General features: G+C 45.7%; 1 protein-coding gene across 7 annotated transcripts in view; it reads right to left on the reverse strand.

The window, feature by feature from the left end:
- Positions 1 to 2,053: 2,053 nt before the first annotated feature.
- tjp1b (tight junction protein 1b) overlaps positions 2,054 to 21,839 on the reverse strand; it is a 116,603-nt gene continuing 96,817 nt past the window's right edge. For 5 of the 7 annotated variants that reach the window (XM_020040338.3, XM_034288440.1, XM_029115260.2 and 2 more), the window contains 18 exons: positions 20,437 to 20,545; positions 19,965 to 20,184; positions 18,694 to 18,878; positions 18,289 to 18,384; positions 18,098 to 18,180; positions 17,611 to 17,821; positions 16,526 to 16,626; positions 16,179 to 16,361; positions 15,909 to 16,088; positions 14,868 to 15,149; positions 12,417 to 13,316; positions 11,815 to 11,906; positions 10,767 to 10,976; positions 10,463 to 10,578; positions 9,787 to 10,276; positions 9,003 to 9,220; positions 6,334 to 6,477; positions 2,054 to 3,979 (listed from right to left, as the gene is read on the reverse strand). In XM_020040338.3, coding sequence (XP_019895897.3) covers positions 3,885 to 3,979; positions 6,334 to 6,477; positions 9,003 to 9,220; positions 9,787 to 10,276; positions 10,463 to 10,578; positions 10,767 to 10,976; positions 11,815 to 11,906; positions 12,417 to 13,316; positions 14,868 to 15,149; positions 15,909 to 16,088; positions 16,179 to 16,361; positions 16,526 to 16,626; positions 17,611 to 17,821; positions 18,098 to 18,180; positions 18,289 to 18,384; positions 18,694 to 18,878; positions 19,965 to 20,184; positions 20,437 to 20,545 — 3,915 coding nt within the window. In that variant the 3' untranslated portion in view covers positions 2,054 to 3,884. The remainder of the gene's footprint in view (positions 3,980 to 6,333; positions 6,478 to 9,002; positions 9,221 to 9,786; positions 10,277 to 10,462; positions 10,579 to 10,766; positions 10,977 to 11,814; positions 11,907 to 12,416; positions 13,317 to 14,867; positions 15,150 to 15,908; positions 16,089 to 16,178; positions 16,362 to 16,525; positions 16,627 to 17,610; positions 17,822 to 18,097; positions 18,181 to 18,288; positions 18,385 to 18,693; positions 18,879 to 19,964; positions 20,185 to 20,436; positions 20,546 to 21,839) is intronic. The other 2 variants (XM_029115271.2, XM_029115270.2) reach the window with 2 other exon arrangements.

Here is a 21,839-nt window from a genome sequence, read left to right on the forward strand (position 1 = left end):
AACTGCTACGAAGGGCTTTATAAAATACATTTGATTGATTGAATTTGAACACCAGCAATTGAAGCTAGGGGTGTACTTTTTTATTCAACTTGAAATTGCATTTCTGTAGTTGTTTGGTAAAATAAATGATTGCAAAGTATAATCTTTCAGCGTCGTTTGTTAAAATAAGTCACCATCTGTCAAAGTGAAGATGTTTGATCCACGTGTCCAAATATGTAAAAAGACAACTTTTCACTGGTTTCCATTTTCATGTGGGTGTACACGTACATGTTTGATCTGGGTTAAATGCACCCCAAAAGACAAACATTATACAAACCCCCAAAAATTCAAAAGTTCAGAGTATATAGAACAGTAATTTTTGTGTCTAACCCTCTTAACTTATTGGTTAATTACACCATGTTAAGATATTAAAATACCATAGCTGTGCCATGACCCATATATGTTGTATTATTTAGGTACATGGTAGTGCCATCATAATTCAAAGTTTAACCTATGTACAAGTCCATGATTTAAACCACAGTGGAATTACAGTAGTATAACCATTTTTTCCCATGTCGTCTTTACCATATACACTAGATTGCCAAAAGTATGTGGACACCCCTAGTAGTTATTCAGTTCAGGAGTTACAGCCACGCCCATTGCTCACAGGTGTATAAAATCCAACACATAGCAATAAAATCTCCATAGACAAATATTGGCAGTACAATGGGTTGTATTGAAGAGCTCAGTGACTGTAAATGTTGCACTGTCGTAGAATACCACTTTGCCAGCCAGTTTGTGAAAATCTGCCCCAGTCAACTGTAAGTGCCATAATGGTGAAGTGGAAGGGTATAGGAGCAGAAACAGCTCAGCCACGAAGTGGTAGACCACACAAACTCAGAGCTTTGGGTTGCTGAGTTCTGAAGCGCATAGCACAGAACAATCGCTTATCAATTGTTGCATCACTTACCACAGTTCTAAACTGCCTTTGGAAGCAACATCACAAGAACTCTGTCGGGAGCTTCACCAAAATGGTTTCCATGGCCAATGGAAACGTGTTCTCTGGCGTGATGAATCATGCTTCACTATCTGGCAGTCTGATGGATGAATCTGGGTGTTTTGTAGGGGAGCGATAATGGTCTGGGGATGTGTTTTAGATTTGGGCAAGGCCCCTTAGTTCCAGTGAAGTTTGGGGAAGGCCCTTTCCTGGTCCTACATGACTGTGCCCCTGTGCTCAAAACAGGCTCCATAAAGACAAAATTTGATGAGGTTGGCGTGGAGGAACAGGTGGCCTGCACAGAGCCCTGACCTCAACCCCACTGAACACCTTTGGGAAGAATTAGAATCTCCAATGACCGCCTGACCTCAAAAATTCCCCCAGAGACACTCAAATCGTGGTGCAAGATCCATATTAATGCCCATGGTTTTGGGATAGGATGTCCGACAAGCTCATATAGGTATGTTTGTGGGGTCTCCACATACATTTGGCCATATAGCGTATATGGTAATTATCCCATTAATTAACAAAGGCATTTTTCACCTGCATTTTGCAAAATGGACACAAGACTTTCTGTTGAACACAACAAACCACGGTTGTCTAGCCAAACCTTTGGGGGGGATGTAAACTAGCTGACATGATAACAGGTGGGAAGGAGTTGAGAGCGGACTGGTGCTCAGGGTGAAGTCGGGCCTGTTTGTCCTCTCTGAACCAAGCAGAGTTCACTGACCCGCAGTGACAGCACACTAGGCAATCTGTAACCTTTGTACACCATTCATTCCCCATAACCCACATTACACCATGAGTGTTTAGAGACAAGAAAGGAGTTTCAACATGACTTGCAGATGATTTAAGACAACATACTGCTGGTACATATCTGAAGACATGCGTGTTTTGAAAGATTTTTGCAGCTGAAATAACACTCATCGGTATCTTTCTCGCAAGTTACCTTAATTCATATCAGCGTGTAAGCATTAACCAAGCACTACTTTAAAAATGATTTTATTTATTAATACAGTGGTATACTTAGAAATGTTGCAAAGAAAAAAAAAATATTAACATAAATAAATAATGTCAGCCACACAGGAAAAATAAACTAGTGTCAGATTGAAGCGGTGTTATCATATCAAAATAAAACAAAATGGATGTGCCATAATAAATCGTCTATTAGTACAAAAATACATTTCAGGGCACACAATAGATTAAAGCATCCAGTATCACAAACAATGGGGCAGGGCCACTCCTTGAATCAGCACCCATCTTAAGGAAAGATATTTTCAAATTATTCAAACCAAGCATTTTTTCTACTTTTTCATAAATAAGAATACAAATTATTTCTGACTGTTAAAAATGCCTTTAAGTTGTAGTGTAGTGTGTGTATGTGTGTGTGTGTGTGTGTATGCACGTTGGTAGAAAAGTTTGATTTTATTACTGCTTAGGTCAGTTCCATGGCTCAGGGTAAGTACGTAGAACCAGAATACAAACATAACCAATGAAATCATCAGAGCTTTCTCTCTTTTTTTAAGAAACATTTTTTAAACTATTTTATACAAAATAACAAAGATGTACAAAAGTTAATTTACAGCGAACCAAGGCCATATGCTAGCATTATGTACAGCAACAATTTAAATATGTTCTAGTGTTTTTGTAGTATTTCCTGTGGAACTTCAATATGCATAGCAGGAAAAGAAAGCATTACCACACCTCATCAGCCTCAAATATTACTGTGTGCTAAATCCAAGTTCATTGATATAATGGGTTGAAAATGCAGATAAATGCAAGTATTTTTTTCTTCCATAATTGATAAACCACTACAACTTAAAAAGATCTGATGTTTTTAAGTATGTTTTTATACTGAAAAAGATTCATATGCAGATAAGGCATCACTGCTTGCAGTGTTAGATGGGACTTTTTATGTGTTTGAACTTAGTAGTAGCAGGCTTCTGGACCTGAGTCATAGCACATGCATAGATCTCTAGACAGCTGCAGGAGTTTGTAAAATCAAGTTGGTTACATTTACCTACGATAAAACATAGCTACAAAAGATTTCATTCTTCTAAACAGAGAGAGCCCATTTCCAACCACACAAGGGCATCCCAACGCCAATACCATACCTTCATTCTCCAGTATCAGACCTTCAGTACTACAGTCATACAGTATTTTACTGTGTGTGTAGATATATATATATATATCTATCTTCATAAACAATGCCTACAGTACGAATCTCCTGTCTTCCTTCATAACCTTCCAAACTCTGTCGATATCCTTGAAACGTAGGACCAGACATCCTCACAAACAAAAAAGTTTTTTGCATATACCAACTTTTCTGTTTGTGAGCGCATACATTTATATAATGTATAATTCCTGTTGCAATACTCAATCTTTTTTCAAAAAATAAAAAGAAAAAAAGTCTTGCAACCTGCTCAGACTTTGTTTAAAAACGTTTGCTCAAAATGAGAATTTTCTTCAGTCAGTCTGTGGCACTGTTCATGCATCCCGACAACAGTTCCATTTCTATAATATAGTATATTTCGTTTTAAAAAGTTAATTTTTTTGCAAGCTTTTAAAGCACCAACAAAAACCAAAAGGAGGCGTGGGTGGGGCACGGCACTGGGATGGGACGCTACACTGAGACTCCTCCCATTTAACTGGAACTCCTCCCATTTCATTATAATTTTTTTTATGGGGGGGAGGGTAGGGTGGCACAGTAAACAACATATCAATGTTCAAGATTATATTAAAGAACCAAGTTCAGTACATCAAGTCAACCAGTACTTCCCACCACTGCCTGTTGGGGAGGGGGGAGAGCAGGACGAGGGTCACAGCAGCAGGATGTGGGGGGCAACATTTCTGTGGCCGTCCCCTGATGGAACACATTCAGTAACAGGCCAGCTGTCTCCCTCTATGTTCAGAAGTGGTCGATGAGCACGGACACACAGTTGGCCCCCACTAAGTAGTTGGGGTCTCCTGGGAGTGACTTGTTCTGCCATGTCTTGGGGTCACCTAGTGGAAAGACACGCAGGAACACGGTTATCGGCCTGTTGCTTGGCTGCCAGCGTCGGTCTCAGAGCGCACATTTGTTCTGAAGGCCTGCTGTTGTTTAGAGTGGTCCACAGCCAGTAAAGGACCGTGTAGGATGGTGGTTCCTGACTGCAGTCCTCCAGTAACCCCAACAGTGCACATTTTATTGTGGAGCCTGACACTCACCTGATTCAACCCACCAAGGGCTTAATAATGAGTAAAATCAGGTGTGCTTAACTGGGGCTACAATGAAAATGTGGACTGTTAGGGGTTAACGGAGGACTGGAGTTGGGAAACAGATTGGCGTAGGATGACAACTTACACAATCAGTAGTTACTGTATGTTCTGTACCAGGAGAGGGCAAACTTACACAATCAGTAGCTATTGTATGTTCTGTACCAGGGGAGGGCAAACTTACACAATAAGTAGTCATTGTATGTTCTGTACCAGGGGAGGGCAAACTTTTTGGCTCAGGGACTACATTAGGATTTTGAAAGTAAATGGAGGGCAAACAGTTTTGTTATTTGTTAATCAAATGATTTGGGGGCCAGGAAAGAGCAGTAATTAAAACATTTATACAGTAGGTTTATTATAAAGTCTAAATAAATTCAATCCAGATTCAGATGTATAGTTGCAGGCTGGTGAGTTATGTTTTACTTCCCCTCAGAATTTTTTATTACCTTCCACGGGCCGGATGGAATTGCCCCGAGAGCCGGATTCGGCCCGTGGGCCTTAGTTTGGCCACTCCTGTACCATACCACAAAACAGACAGTAGCTTAACACTTTCCAACTTCCTTAAGTGTTGTTACATGGTAAACATTTAATTCAGGCTTTTTTTTAATGTTGTTACAGTACACGGTCAACATAATTCAGTAAATACTGGTGGAAATCCAGTAGCTGATCAACACAATGTTGTTGAAAGTAGAGAGATGTTGACAATATTGCAAACCTAAACAAAGACAAATGTAACACTGCAACTATAAAATAGAAAAGAGTAATAGAATGACCAGTAGAGACCAGTAAATGAGATTATTCAAACAACTAATAATGACTAATTAATAAGTCTTTGGCTAGGCTGGGGTAAAATCCATTTCGCAACAGGAAAGAATTTTGTAAAAAAGGAGAAAATATTGAAGCAGATCTCTTTTTTTTTGATAACTAAAGAGAAAAGCTATTTGTTTTATTGACTAGTGAATTTTATTGGCCGAGTGAATTGAAATGGAGCTGAACACAACCCTGCTCCCTGGTCAGTGACTTAATCACAGCACCATCCAATAAGGGAGTTTTATTAATCACAGCACCATCCATTGAGGGAGTTCTATTAATCACAGCACCATCCAATAAGGGAGTTCTATTAATCACAGCACCATCCATTGAGGGAGTTCTATTAATCACAGCACCATCCAATGAGGGAGTTCTATTAATCACAGCACCATCCAATGAGGGAGTTCCATTAATCACAGCACCATCCAATGAGGGAGTTCTATTAATCACAGCACCATCCAATGAGGGAGTTCTATTTAGCTAGCCTGTGTTGAAGCTAAATATAATGTCACTACACCGGGAGGGAGGAGTGCACTACTAGAAGTAAGCCAGCACCACCGTACTGGATAAAGGAAGTGATGCCGTACCAGTAATAGTTAACCAGGAAGTCGACAGGCTACCTCACCATTATTTAACATTATCACGTCAACTGAAATAACGTCAATTGACTAGAAAATGTATAGCATCCCAAACATGAATTTTGATTAGCCTAGAACACACAGCCAGAGCAGGAGATAAATGGCCAAAAAACGAGCTGGCGCAGGTGACGGGAAATCATCACTGGTTACGTTGATGCTGCACAACAACATCATACCTTATAAAATGTACTACACCAACAGACCTGGAAAACATGAAGGTCATGGCTCAAAAAATTTATAAGAATTGCATATAATTTAATTCCTTGGTTATACCGACAACCATGTCATGGTTGGTCTGGTACCAGTATGAAATATACTTCCAACTCTCCCCCTTCACTAACTAAACTGTAATCTGCACATGTGGTTGTCTACAAGGCTGCATGGTGTATTGGCCAAAAACAACCCATATCTTCCCTATAAAATATGGTATGGTAACATTAAAAACCAGTTTATTTTTCATCAGACTTGTCTGTTGTCTAACACTGGTGCATTGGGTTCATGATTCTGGCTGACCCACTTCAGCTGGGGTAAGCTGGAGGCAGTAATAGAACTCCCTCAATCACACCACCTACTAATAACTACATCAACCAATCATACAAGCCACCCGAAGTCTGGCCCAACCCCCAAAAAGGACAGAGATAGAGGACAGCGTACCCGACGAGGAGTCGGAGGATTTTAGAGCAAAAGACCAACCATCAGGGGTCATGGACGCACAGTGAGGTAGGCGGAGCTCCACGGGCTTCAGGAACTTCAGGCCATGAGGACCACACATCACCAGCGGACTGAGCAGGGTCTCTCCTGGAGGGGCAGAGGTGGTGTTATACAGTATATTAACTAGAGGGAGGGGGTGTTATACAGTATATTAACTAGAGGGAGGGGGTGTTATACAGTATATTAACTAGAGGGAGGGGGTGTTATACAGTATATTAACTAGAGGAGAGGGGGATGTTATACAGTATAAACTGGAGGGAGGGGGTGTTATACATTATATTAAATAGAGGAGAGGGGGGTGTTATGCAGTATATTAACTAGAGGAGAGGGGGGTGTTATACAGTATATTAACTAGAGGAGAGGGGGATGTTATACATGATATTAACTAGATGGAGGGGGGTGTTATACAGTATATAAACTAGAGCAGACCAGGGCAAGATAAGGCTCCCAGGCCGGATCCGGCCGTTGAGTCATTCTATCCGGCCTGCAATACATCCAAAACTTTTAAAATAATAAAAAATACCTGACGAGGTCCGCAGATAACGTTACTTTATTTACAGTTGCATATTTATTTATTTTCAAATTAAAAGTCCCGTGGCACTCCCAGTAATAAGTGCAGCAGTATCATACTGTCTGTTTAAAATACCTTTAAGTTGAAACAAGGTATTTGCGTTGCTATGATACGTAGGGACCAGCACCACAATCCACGCGCGGAAGTTATCATTTGTACTATACGCAATTGATGGCTAGCGATCTCTGGAAATGAGACTAAGAAAAGTTGATAACAAAAGCAGGGTATTTAAAAAAACTATTGACAGGGAAATATTTATTTGTATATGTCGCTGATAAAGCAACTTGCTTAATATGTTAAGCTAACAACTCAGTTTTTAAAGAGTACAATCTGCAGAGGCACGTCCAGAGTAAGCATGTAGCGAAATACAAAAACTGTCACCCGATGCAACTAGAGGAGAGGGGGTGTTATACATGATATTAACTAGAGGGAGGGGGTGTTATACATGATATTAACTAAAGGAGAGGGGGTGTTATACATGATATTAACTAAAGGAGAGGGGGTGTTATACATGATATTAACTAGAGGGAGGGGGTGTTATACATGATATTAACTAAAGGATAGGGGGTGTTATACAGTATAACAAGTAAAGAAGAGGGGGTGTTATACAGTATATTAAGTAAAGGAGAGGGGGTGTTATACATGATATTCACTAGAGGAGAGGGCTGCTATACAGCATATTAAGTAAAGGAGAAGGGGTGTTATACAGAATATTAAGTAAAGGAGAGGGGGTGTTATACGGAATATTAAGTAAAGGAGAGGGGGTGTTATACATGATATTCACTAGAGGGAGGGGGTGTTATACATGATATTAACTAAAGTATAGGGGGTGTTATACAGAATATTAAGTAAAGGAGAGGGGGTGTTATACATGATATTCACTAGAGGAGAGGGCTGTTATACAGCATATTAAGTAAAGGAGAGGGGGTGTTATGCAGTATATTAAGTAAAGGAGAGGGGGTGTTATACAGAATATTAAGTAAAGGAGAGGGGGTGTTATACAGAATATTAAGTAAAGGAGAGGGGGTGTTATACAGAATATTAAGTAAAGGAGAGGGGGTGTTATACATGATATTCACTAGAGGGAGGGGGTGTTATACATGATATTAACTAAAGTATAGGGGGTGTTATACAGAATATTAAGTAAAGGAGAGGGGGTGTTATACATGATATTCACTAGAGGAGAGGGCTGTTATACAGCATATTAAGTAAAGGAGAGGGGGTGTTATGCAGTATATTAAGTAAAGGAGAGGGGGTGTTATACAGAATATTAAGTAAAGGAGAGGGGGTGTTATACAGAATATTAAGTAAAGGAGAGGGGGTGTTATACAGAATATTAAGTAAAGGAGAGGGGGTGTTATACATGATATTCACTAGAGAGGGCTGTTATACAGCATATTAAGTAAAGGAGAGGGGGTGTTATGCAGTAGATTAAGTAAAGGAGAGGGGGTGTTATACATGATATTCACTAGAGGAGAGGGCTGCTATACAGCATATTAAGTAAAGGAGAAGGGGTGTTATGCAGTAGATTAAGTAAAGGAGAGGGGGTGTTATACAGAATATTAAGTAAAGGAGAGGGGGTGTTATACAGAATATTAAGTAAAGGAGAGGGGGTGTTATACATGATATTCACTAGAGGAGAGGGCTGTTATACAGCATATTAAGTAAAGGAGAGGGGGTGTTATGCAGTATATTAAGTAAAGGAGAGGGGGTGTTATACAGAATATTAAGTAAAGGAGAGGGGGTGTTATACATGATATTCACTAGAGGAGAGGGCTGCTATACAGCATATTAAGTAAAGGAGAAGGGGTGTTATGCAGTATATTAAGTAAAGGAGAGGGGGTGTTATACATGATATTAAGTAAAGGATAAGGGGTGTTGTACTACTACCCACTTTTGTAGGTTATGATATAGGCCCCTATCCACTAGAGGATAAACAGCCATTGATATAGGCCACTATCAAAAGAAGGACAAAGTGTTGGTGATACAGACCATAATCCATTAGAAGGTAAACTGCCAATGATATAGGCGACACACATACCTTTCTCCTTGTCGAGGGGGGGCAGGATGCTGTTGTCTCGGCAGACCTTGAAGTAGATCTCCTGCTCCACACTGTCAGGGATGGCCCCCTGAGGGATGATGATGCTCACACCCGTCTCGATGGAGCTCAGCACCCCTCCGTTACAGTTGAAGATCCCCCGCGCCGTGGCCACCACCGTATGACCTTCATCCTCCTCATCATCCTCCAGAGCACTAGGGCTACAAGGGAGGGGGGTGGGGTCAGGGTTGGTTTCATTAGTCATTTTGCTGAGAGGTGGAGGCGAGGGAGGGGGGGTGCTGGGGCGTAGGCAGGACAAATGGAACAGCAGTTAGCATACGCTACTGAGGTCATCATGAGGTCAAACTCATGTCATAACTGCATTCTAGTGGTGCCTGTAACTCCAGCGCCCTGGCCTGTATTCTGCAGTGTATGGAATGGAATAGACCCCTTATGATAATGAACAACAGCATGTTAACACAGCTGTTTATAGGCCCATCCATTTATGTGGCTGTACAATTGGTTGTTCATCTTACTGTTGCTGCTTACTGGGATGTGTGTGTTCATACATGATAGGTATGGGATTAGCAATGTTATATCACTACCTGACAGGTATGGGATTATTAATGTTATATCGCTACCTGACAGGTATGGGATTATTAATGTTATATCGCTACCTGACAGGTATGGGATTATTAATGTTATATCGCTACCTGACAGGTATGGGATTAGTAATATATCATATCGCTACCTGACAGGTATGGGATAAGTAATGTCATATTGCTACCTGACAGGTATGGCCTTGGGCACAGAGTTGTTGACGAGGTTGTTGTGCTGCTGGTATTTGGGCTGCCGGTTGTCCATGGTGCGTGTAAATGTATCCAGGCCACTGTCATGGTCCAGAGTTTGAGGAGACAGCTGTGGCTTGGTGCTGCTGCTGTTGTTGTTTTTGATGACCACACTGGGCTTGGGGCTGCTGCTGCTGATCAAGAGGTCCGTCTTCCCGCTGTCGTTGGGCAGGAGGTTGTGGTTGAACTTTGGGCTCTCAAACTTCCTCTCAAAGGGCCGGGCTGCGGAGGTGTAGGGCTTAGGGGCATAACGGTTGTAGCTCTGCAGGGTAGGGGTGGTTCCAGGGGTTTTGGGGGGTGCGTCGGTGCCATTGACCCCCACGGGGGACCTCTGGACCAGGTATGGTTGGGGCTGGGAAGGGGGGTCTTGGAGGGTAGTGGGGCGAGTATTGGGAGAGGAGCTGTGGAGCTGGTCAGGGTGGGAGTTTACTAGAGACAGAGGAGGACATGTCATTAAACATCAGATAGCATAACCTTAAATCAACAAAGGAAAGCAGAAATGGGTCAGAGACTAAACCAATCCCTAACCCCCAATCCCCAGGTTTTCGCACAGTTGACCGGGATTCTTTTAAACACTACAAAAGACATGAGTTCCCGCTCATTCCTGTGCCTTACCGTCATTAGTGATGAGTTTGGGCAGGCTGTTTGGGGGAACAGCTGGGCTGGGGGGTTCGTACTGGGACACAGGGCTGATTTGGGGGGGCTCGTACCTCTTGTCCACAGACTCCGCCCTGGAGAAGTCACAGAAAAGATCAACGACATCGTGTGTGGCATCGGTGTGCCCCTCAAATCTCAAATAACACATTATGTGCTCAGGATAAACAGTTCTGCCTCAGGACTTCTGCCGCAATCCCCCTGAAATAAGCTGAACGTCAAGCCTGACGTCTGAACATGTTGACTTCTGGGTAGCGTAGTTTACCTGTTGTAAGGGTAGGCTAGCTGGGTCTGCGGTGGAAAGCGGTTGATTCCAGGGCCCGGGTTCATGGCCTTGCTGTCGAAGCTGCGGCGGTCGAAGTAAGACAGCTGCTTCCTGTAGTACTCCTCATCCTCATCCGGGTCGTAGTGGTTGGAGCAGCGAATCATGTCGTCCGTGGGTCTGGAACCAGGGGCCTTCTGGGGCTCAGGACCTCTGGGGGGGAGGAAAGGATGAAGGGGACAGTCAAGCTGCGTTTTTAATAGGCTGCCAAAGTCAGCTTTCCTTTTCGTAAATTGGTATTTTGACTAATCAGTTCAGATCTGTTGTGGGAAGAAGAAAATCGCATTTATGCGGCCAGTGCGAACGCAGCCTCAGAGATAAGAAAAATCTGGGTTTATTTTGCTTTATTGAATCGCACCAAACTCAAAAAGTGGACCAATTTAAAATGTTTTCTAAATGACAGGCATTGAAAATTATTTGAATTTCACTTAAAATTACCCCTTAAAGAGGAATAATGAGAAATATACAATCTGTTAACCTGTTGGAGCAGTCTATGAAGACGTTAGAAAAGGTCAATTTCAAACCTGTGAGTGACATTCATCAGATTAAACGCATATGTTATGTACCACAATCAATTGGGTCAACCTTGTTCTCCTTGACTGACAGAGTTGCGTGCAGAGACCGTCCAAAAATAACTTCATGCATTTTATGAACTTTATGAACTTTTGTTAGTCCCATTAAAACACATACAACTCACATTATAGCAAGAGAGAGATACAGACAGATATAAATATTCTCACTAGACATTCTTCAGACAATCACTGATACCCTGGTGGTTACAATGTGTAACATATCCACTAGGTGGAGCTATGGGGTTGACAGTGATATATGGACTAGGTGGCTTTAATTCATCTCTAAAAGGGCAAATATCAGCTTCACCTTCCAGCCAAATCTTCATATATGCCACAGACTATATCCAACACGCGTCCAATTACATACTTCTTATTACAGAATGTAAGTCCTTTGGGAGTTGACCCCATGACCATCGTACCTGTACGAAGGCTTTTCTTGTTCCAGGTTGCTGAGGGAGTTGGCTTTGGGGACAGGGCCAGGTGCAGTCACGGGTCTGGGCAGGTCTGCAGGCTGGAACACCAGAGGAGACAGAGGTTAAACCCAGGGGCCTAAAGCTCCTATAGGTAACTAACCCCCCAGTAGATAGACCAGACAACTAACCCCACAGTAGGTAGACCAGGTAACTAACCCCCTCAGTAGATAGACCAGTTAACTAACCCCCTCAGTAGATAGACCAGTTAACTAACCCCCTCAGTAGATAGACCAGGTAACTAACCCCCTCAGTAGATAGACCAGTTAACTAACCCCCTCAGTAGATAGACCATTTAACTAACCCCCTCAGTAGATAGACCATTTAACGAACCCCCTCAGTAGATAGACCAGTTAACTAACCCCCTTCAGATAGACTAGGTACCCCAATGGAACAGTCCCTTAAATGCACCTGTAACTCTGAATGACAGCGAGTGTTAAGTGACCAACATGTAAATCTGCCAGGGTCAGACATACGTCCATTCCAATAAGCATTCAGGTTGGTGTGTTTGACCGTGTGGTGGGGAGAACAGGAGAGCAGAGTAAACCTACCCTCATCACTGTGGGGTCTCCTGCCTCCTTAGCCCTGTCCACTGACACAGACCTCTTGTTCTCAAACATCTTAACCCGGTTGAGCACTGACTGTGGCTTCATGGCCGGGTCGTCCTCCCCGTCAACCCCACGATGTGCTGGAGGGAGGGTTTTGGACCCTGCATTCACACCCATTTCTCCCGGGGATGCCAGGGGCTCTGGTTTGGGAGGAGGCAGGGGCGGTTCAGAATTCATTAAGGGCTCACGGCTGTAGCCCCCTCCCCGGCTGGAAGGACCCTGGTTATATGAGGGCTTTAGACCAGGAACTGAGTCTCCATAATACTGCTTAGGGCCGTCCGGAGAGCGGGGAGAACTGAGCGGGTAGCCATGAGGGGCTTCGGGTTCGTAGGGGGAGCGGGGGTCGTGCGTGCCAGCCGAGGGTGGTGGCTCGTCATACCGTACAGGCCCCGCTGGTTTCCCGTGGCGCGGCCTGCCGTCGTAGCCCTGCATGCCGGCCGGGGGCTCGTCGTAGCGGGGCTGTGGGGGGCTGTAGTCCCTGACAGGGCCGTCCTCGTAGGGGGTCACCCTGGGCGCATTTCCCTGCTGGTGATACCCCAGGGGCTGAGGAGGAGAGGTCTGCTGGTCGTAGGGGGGCCACTGGCCGTAGTGGTGAGGCACGCGGTTGTCGTAGGTCGGGTGTGGGGAGTGAGGGTCAAAGTTCCCCTGGTGAGCCTTTGGTTCTGGGTAGCCTCCGCCACCCCCGTCGCTACAGTAGGCGTAAGGCGGGTGGTCGTACTGGCGGTATGGCTGTTTGTCCTGGTAGGGCTGGTGAGGCTGGTGACTGTAGCTCAGCGACGGCTTCATGCCGCCATGGTTCACTCTCACTGGCTCGTCCACGTTGTACAGCTCCTTCTTGTACATCTGCGGGGGGGGGGGGGGGAGAGACGTGTGACCCAGAGGTAAGGACCCGGTCACCAGGAGAACAGACCAGCGCAGTGGTTTACAGATCTTAAGACAGGCGCAATTACCAACATGTTTGTTAAATGGGCAAATAAACTGGAAACTTTACCGTTTTGAACACCTTTAAGTCGAGATCGATTCATTTGCCAAATAAGAGGATAGGAAAAAAATATATATACTTAAATATACTGTATTGATAATTCACAAAAAAAGATTTCCTGAAAGATTTGAATGCCAAACTTCAGGAACTGAGCAGATCCAATGAAATTCAACAAACGACCGTACAACTTAATTGCAATAACCAACAAATACAAAATAAATTAAACCAGTCAAGTGCAAGTACACAGGCAGTCATCTTGTTAATTATTCCAAATCACTTCTAAATGCAAGTTTGACAAGAGGCCTTTCAAGAATGACTGAAAATGTCAAAATACCTAAGGAACAAATCTGTTGGCGTTTTGTGAACATTTCTGAAAGGCTTAATGTGAAACGGGGGACGTGTAGCCTGTAGACAGCACAACTAGCCACACCAGACACTATCTTCCTATGGAACAAACCCAGTAAGCCAAGATCTGTACCACACAGTAATGCGGTTTAAATGTGTGGCTTTTTCCATAGGAAGACTGAACTTTGACAGACAGTATTAAATACCAAGAATACCGTCTACCGGTTAACTTTAGTTCTCACTTGTTTCGTAGACATGCAACTATCATTCAGTATTGCATCTTATGCAACTACGATCTAGTACATCTACTACTAGCACTACAACAGACAGCACACCAACCAACTACATCTACCGCCGTAAGTGCAGGTCTCTACAGGTCTACTGGAGTCAGTCAGACCAGTCGAAGATGCTGAGCCCAGGAAGTCATTGAGCCATGCACAGGAAGGAGAGAGGGCCGCGCTGACAGTCAGAGCTGGTCCCGGTCACACGTTTTCCAAATTGCACCCTGTTTCCTGGTTAGTCCACTACGTAGCCAGAGCTGTGAACTGAGTAGGGAACCGGGTGCAGTTTCAGATTGGCCCACAGGGTGCCACTGAACCAGACGGCTGGCCGCTGCGGCACATGTGCGTTCTGACCCGGCTACTCACAAGGTGTTTGAGATCCGCTACGCCACGCAGAATCGCTGATCTAAAAATCACCTGCTCGCTTGCATCCCAAAATGTTTACTCAGAGGCTGAGAGGGAAATCAAGATTAGCGATTCTGAGCCTTTCCACTAAACTCCTCCCATCAAACACGCCGATTGGCCACACTTTCTCTCTCTCTCTCTCTCTCTCTGATTGGTCAGTGGTCACACAGTGGGCGGTTACACAGCGTGGGCATGCAGAGAGAGCCAGTCAGTGGAGAAAAAAGCGTGTGCGTAGAAGACAGGCAAGTTAAAACAGAACAGCAGGCCAGGGCGGAGGGGAGGGGCGGGCGGGGCAGTTAGGGGCGTGGCCCGAGCCCAGTCCAGGTGATCTAGTGAGGCAGCAGGGAGGTGCTGGGTTGGTGCTGGTAGGTAGGTGGGTACCTTTGGTTGGGAACCAGGACCGAGCAGCGGCTCAGACGGGTGTTGGGGTTCGAGTGACGGTGGTGTTGGGGGCGGGGCTAGCTCAGTAGGGGCGGGGCTGGGGCTGCTAAGAAGTGAGTCTGCAGCCTGAGGAACTGCAGCCGGAGCCTCCTCCTGGAGGTCAAGGGTCATACCCTCAAGCTGCTGCAGTACAGGCTGCTGTAACTCTGCCTCGACAGTAGGGGGCGCTGCCACCGCCAAGGGCAGCAGTGAGGAAGGAATAGCCAGAGCAGCATCGTCTTGCTGTGAAGTTTTGTTAAGAGACATTTCACTGCAACAGGCTGCCAAGAGGAAGAGCACAGCAACACACTCCACAAACTACAGCAGTTTCCCTGTCTGTCCCTGTCTATGTCTGCCCCCGCCTGCCTGTCTTTCCCAGTCTGTATGTCCCTATCTGTCTCTGTCTGTCCCTGTCCCAGTCTGAATGTCCCCATCTGTCCCAGTCTGTATGTCCCTGTCTGTCCCTGTCTATGTCTGCCCCCGCCTGCCTGTCTTTCCCAGTCTGTATGTCCCTGTTTGTCTCTGTCTGTCCCTGTCCCAGTCTGAATGTCCCCGTCTGTATGTCCCTGTCTGTCCCTGTCCCAGACCCAGTCTGTCCCTGTCCCAGTCTGTATGTCCCTCCCTGTCCCAGTCTGTCCATATCTCCCTCCCTGTTCATCCCTGTCTGTCTATCTGTCTGTCTCCGTCCTTGTCTAGTCAACTCTTTTACCCTGTTTCTTCTCCCTGGATCATCTCTACATCAACCATCCAGAAACCAGCGTAAACCACAGTCGTGGCAAAATGGTCACAGCCCGAAGCTTTATAATATACATTCTTTATCTATACTATGACATACAAAGAGACATCAATTACAAAACATTTTGTCAGCACAAACACTAGGCACCCAAGAAAGTAATGTAAAAAATCTGTTGCTTGCTCTGCAGCAGTTTAAGTCGTCACCGCACCCATCGAGATCAACTGTGAGCACCTCTACACCCCCCGCCTCCTCCTGCGCTGTCCTACCTGCTGAGGCGCGGCGGCCATCTTGAACCCGGCCGGGTCGATGCGGTTAGCGGGGTCCGGTGGCGGGGCGACGTGCTGGTATGCAGGATATCCACCAGACATGGGGTCCTGGATGGCGGGCGGGTCCTCCCTGACCGGCTCGGAAGAACGGGTGATGGCCGGCTCAGTGGGCAAACCGACCTGACAGGGCGAGTATGCCTGGCATTACTACAAACCGAGACTTGATGAACACAAATGTTCCCAAGTCTGATCCTGGAAATCAAAACCGACCTCATCATTGAGCGTCTCGTCCAGTTCCTGGTCGGTGTAGGCCCCGCCCTCTGTGTCCGTGTCCTCGTAGTCGGAGGTGTGGCGGCTGTCTGTGCTGTACATGGAGTACTCGCTCCCTGGGGCCGACAGGTAGGACAGGCGGTCGTCGTGGATGTCCAGGTCGTCGTCCGGTGCTCCGTCCGCCTGTGGAAAAGAGCAGGGGAGAACATAAGCAGAAGTGAACTACTGGACTGGAAGATAATGTACGCTTTGCCCTGGACTCGCTCAAACAAAGCCCTGCAAATACAATAATTCAGAGATATATAAAATATTTACTCCAGGGGATGACAGACGTGAGATTGTCTCACCTTGCCCTCGGACACCCAGACCAGCTGATTCTGCTGCTGTTGGATGGTCTCCTTCAGGGCTCCGTACCAGCCGTCATTCATATTGTTCATGTTAATGGTGGCTGGGGCAGAAGGGATATACGACACTAGGTTAAAACAAAGCGTTTCTAACATCCAATAACTCTCCATACATGCATGAAAGAAGAAGAGTTGTAATCAAAGGGAGCAGCTCTGCTAGTCAGCAATAGCACTGGTCGCATCTTTTTATTTTGAAACACTTCCCAATGAAAATATTAGAGTCTACACACCACTTTTATAGTCCACACTTTGTTGCCTTAAAATCTTGGCCACTTTCCATATTTTCTTTCGTCTTAAGAAACTTACCCGACCCTGTTGGTGAAAAGCAGACCCACGACATGATGCTACACTAATTGGACATACAAAAGGTTCAACGAAGTTGGGTTGGCAGATAGTCTAGTGGTTAGAGGGCAGAGCCAATAACCTACATGGACTGAAATGAAACTATGGTTTATGTCAAAGCCACACCAGATCGTCTTTCCAGTAGGTGTCATATTTTCCTGAGTGGTTCACTCCCAGAAACAGCACTTGGAAATTGATGTCTGTCAATGATTCTTAAACACGATTCCTAAACCTCTTTACAGAATATTCAAAAGATTCAGAGCCACTAATGGCCGAGGTCCACCGAAAACATAACCCTGATATAAACTCAATACAAACCAGATTTGAAATTTACAAGTAATGTCACCAGGGCTTGATTCAAGGCAAAAAAAAAATTGCAGTAAAATAGTACATTTGAAGAAGTGTTTCAAATTAACAATCTTCTGATGTCTCAAAACTTGTTAAAGGAACGATTTTCTGAAGAATTAGAAGTGTCAGAACTGTGAGATTAAAACCATCAAAACTGTTTGATGTCTCAGAAATATTGTGTTTAAACACTATAGTGTTTAGAGTATCACAGGTTATTACATAACATAGTTGTTCTTAAGGGCTCTATCTTCTCCCCTCTCACTACTCTATTTTTCTTTCTCCCTCTTTTTCTCTCCCCTGTCCACCCCTCCCAACAACACCCCGCTCTCTCAACTCACTGGTGAAGAGGTGGTGGTTGTTCTTCCTTAGTTTGAGGGCTCTCTCGTACAGCTTCCTGGCAGACTTCCTGGACTCTGAACATAGTCTGGTCCTCATGGTCTTGACACCCTGCTTGCTGTCTGGGTTTAGGAAGACTACGATGGGGTACCACTGGGCGTAGTTCAGACGATCCACCGCATTGGGGGTGATATCCAGCACGGCATGCTTATCCTAGACCAGACAGGGAGACCTCACAACTTATTTTAGCTACAATATGGAGATATGGACATCAATAAGGAATCATTTTCCCATCGGTTTTCTTCTCATCAGAATATCAACAGAATGGATAAATCTGTTATCTTTAAAGAGTTATTATCAGTCATCAAAATAATTTGAATATAACAACCAAACAAATTGCAATTGTGGAAAAGCAAATCCTTAATTCCTCAAATAAAAATGAGTCCTAATTAAATGACTGACGGGGTGCGTGTGTGTTTAATAACCCACCCTGTCGATGATCTGCTTGATGGTGTGAAGACGGATGATTCCTGAACTGCGCTGGTCAGTGCCAGCATCTCTAGGTTCACTCTCTGGGAAAGACAGGGTAACAGGAACGGTTTGGTCACACAGTTCGGTTGATACATCCTACAGTCAAGAAGGACCACAATGGGATTTTTTGATGCCAGGTTGTAACTCACTAGCAAGTTCAAACAGATCCGGCTGTTCCCTGGACAGTTTCTCTCGGGCCACGTCTGCAATCGGTCCAAATATCACCACAGGCCTCAGGAACCCAGCTGGACACCCACAGACCAACACAAGCCAATCAAAGAACGGACCGCAAAGGAAGACGGACTGGATGTTACATACCAATCTGTCTATCTATAACAATCCATATACACTTCTAAACCTTCAGAAATGATGACATAATAGAGGAAGAATACAGAGCTGTCCTAAAAAACTCCTCTGAATACAACAACAGTTTTTAGGTCTACCAAGGTCTACAGGGATGAAAGGCTAATGGTCAAGGGGCGAAGGTCAATGGACGAGTGGCTGTGGGGGCTGCTAGGTAGGAGGGGTTAGTGTGTCACTGTGTCTGTCCTCACCCTCCCGTAGCACCACCCTCTCGTAGGCGGGGAACTTAGTCTGGACAGGCTGGGCCGACAGGTCCTCCCTGCTCTTCCTTAGGTTCCTCTTGGAGCTCCGCAGGCCTCTGAACCTCCAGAAGTCTGCCCTGTCGCCTCCTGCTGTCTTGGGGAGGGTGTACTGCACGCTGGACAGCTGTTCCGCTCTGGGGGAGGAGGAGGCATGGCCAGATAGTGTGGAGGACAGGAAGTTAGATTGACTACACAAAGATGTATTTCCCGATGGAATTTTAGTGCTTGAAGTGGAAAAAGGCACCCGTTCATTAGCGAAGATAAACTTAGAAGATGAAAGAGGAGATGCACAGAGACGATCCTCGTAAAAGATGTGAGGCAGCCCTCATAAAGGATGGGAGGCGGCCCTCATAAAGGATGGGAGGCGGCCCTCAAAGGATGGGAGGCGGCCCTCAAAGGATGGGAGGCGGCCCTCATAAAGGATGGGAGGCGGCCCTCATAAAGACCTGAGCCCAGGCTAAGCCGGGACAGTGTTCCCCGTCACCTGTTCTTGTTGGGGATGATGTCTTTCGCTACCAGTTCTTGTTGGGGATGATGCCTCTCTCTGCCTGTTCTTGTTGGGGATGACGCCTCGCTCTACCTGTTCTTGTCGGGGATGACGCCTCGCTCTACCTGTTCTTGTTGGGGATGACGCCTCGCTCTACCTGTTCTTGTTGGGGATGACGCCTCGCTCTACCTGTTCTTGTTGGGGATGACGCCTCGCTCTACCTGTTCTTGTTGGGGATGACGCCTCGCTCTACCTGTTCTTGTTGGGGATGACGCCTCGCTCTACCTGTTCTTGTTGGGGATGATGCCTCGCTCTACCTGTTCTTGTTGGGGATGACGCCTCGCTCTACCTGTTCTTGTTGGGGATGACGCCTCGCTCTACCTGTTCTTGTTGGGGATGACGCCTCGCTCTACCTGTTCTTGTTGGGGATGATTTCTCTGTCTACCTGTTCGTGTTGGGGATGACGCCTCGCTCTACCTGTTCGTGTTGGGGATGACGCCTCGCTCTACCTGTTCGTGTTGGGGATGACGCCTCGCTCTACCTGTTCGTGTTGGGGATGACGCCTCGCTCTACCTGTTCTTGTTGGGGATGATCTCTCTGTCTACCTGTTCTTGTTGGGGATGATTTCTCTGTCTACCTGTTCGTGTTGGGGATGACGCCTCGCTCTACCTGTTCTTGTTGGGGATGATCTCTCTGTCTACCTGTTCTTGTTGGGGATGATTTCTCTGTCTACCTGTTCTTGTTGGGGATGATGCCTCTCTCCACCTCCTGGTGGTTCTTGCCGATGCGGATGGCGAGCCAGGAGCCCAGCTTGCCGTTGTAGAGGGTGTCCACCACCCGGAACACCTCTCCCTTGTTGAAGCTAAGGCCATATGGAGACTCCTTCTCATACTCAAAGTGGGTCCGGATGTAGAACGAGTCACCAACGTCAGACTCCACGATCCGCCGGTACACTGGAGCAGAGAAGGACACCAGAGGGGATCATAATCAGTGGGCCCTAAAATGAATGTCATGAGTACCATCCGAAAGGAAGTCCATGGGCGAGGTACAATCTGAATGGGTCTATCATGTCAGGGTGTTCTAACTGGCAGGAGAACCAAGTCAGGGTGTTCTAACTGGCAGGAGAATCACGGCAGGGTGTTCTAAATGGCAGGAGAATCACGGCAGGGTGTTGTCCGTTCCACATCCCTCCGGCCTGGACTCACCATCCTTCTTCCTTTGAGCCAGGATGGTGACCTCTTCACCTTTAGGGAGGTCCAGGAGGAACAGCACCGCCTCTTCTCGGATTATGTTAGCAAAGTCCACATTGTTTACCTGGAAGAAAAAACAGCTACATTGGTTGAATGTCCAATGTACACTAAGGTCTAATGGTGACTAGAGGAAGAGAGTTAAAATCATTCTTCTTCATTTTTGTTTTGTTTGCTGGTGACATGCTATTGTGTGGAAGATCTGAACGATTTCACCATAATGACATGTTTTTCATCATTCTGTGGAATAGGTAGCCTTGGTTAGCAACTACATCACAAATTGTGGGGGAAGGTTGTGGGACCATTCCCACAGGGCCCACATATGTGTATTATAATGTACAGACACTGTATTTAACCGGCCAGGCCCTTGATACACACGTCAGCAGTATAGTACACATTGCTGAAGATCTACTCTCTAAATGTTTACACAACACACTCATCGTTCCCTCACCCCTCCAGCCTCACCCACGGTGACCATTACCATGAAAGCGTTACTGCACCGTGAACCAAGATCCACACTGCTGCACATTATACATCTACAGACACAGGAGGAGGGGGAGAGGAGTGCAAACAGGAAAGATATATGGCTCGGAGGAAGAGAGCCGAGACAGAAAGAAAGGAAGGAAAACAGAGCGTTTTTGTGCGATGCCTGGAGCACATCACTAGGAGACAGACTCCAGAAGTGCCGGCATCTTGGAACCGTCTGTAGTTTTTGAAGCATCAATAAACCATGGGAGGAAACTGCATGAGACCCAAATGGCATTCTATTGACCGTGTACCGCGCTACTTTCGCCCACTACGGAGGGGATGGGGCGCCTTTTGGGACGCCGGCATTGAAATGCAAAACTGCTGTGAAAACAATGCCCCCATTACAGACGCTATTTACCATAGGTGGTGAAAAACAACACTTCCAAAAACAGAATACACAAGCAGACCCTGTAGCGCGCGATTGTTGCTTCGGATGGCATTTTTCACCGGGCTGACACACACTTGCTGGTGTATGCAAAATGTTTCTGTTCTTTATTTCTAACACCAGTAAAAATTGGACAAGTGGGTACACCTCGCTAGCTATCATTTATTAAACTCACCAACACAACCCATGTTGTCGTACCTTCAGAGATAACATTCGCAACGGGAAACTGTTAATTTCCGAGGAACTGCTCAAATTCCTCTGTGTCTCTCATCCAGAATTGTTCTGGATTCTGAAGTTAAGTTTTTTTTTTTAGCAAACACAGCAAGTCTTATGTTGGTGTCGGAGGATGGCAACGGCGACCAACGGGTCTGGAGAGATCAACGGGCCGAAGCAGTGGGGGGGCTCCCATGAATTTAAAACACGTGCGTTTACAGTCTCCACTCGTGTT

This window comes from Esox lucius, chromosome 19, assembly GCF_011004845.1.
Source record: "Esox lucius isolate fEsoLuc1 chromosome 19, fEsoLuc1.pri, whole genome shotgun sequence".
Taxonomy (NCBI): domain Eukaryota; kingdom Metazoa; phylum Chordata; class Actinopteri; order Esociformes; family Esocidae; genus Esox; species Esox lucius.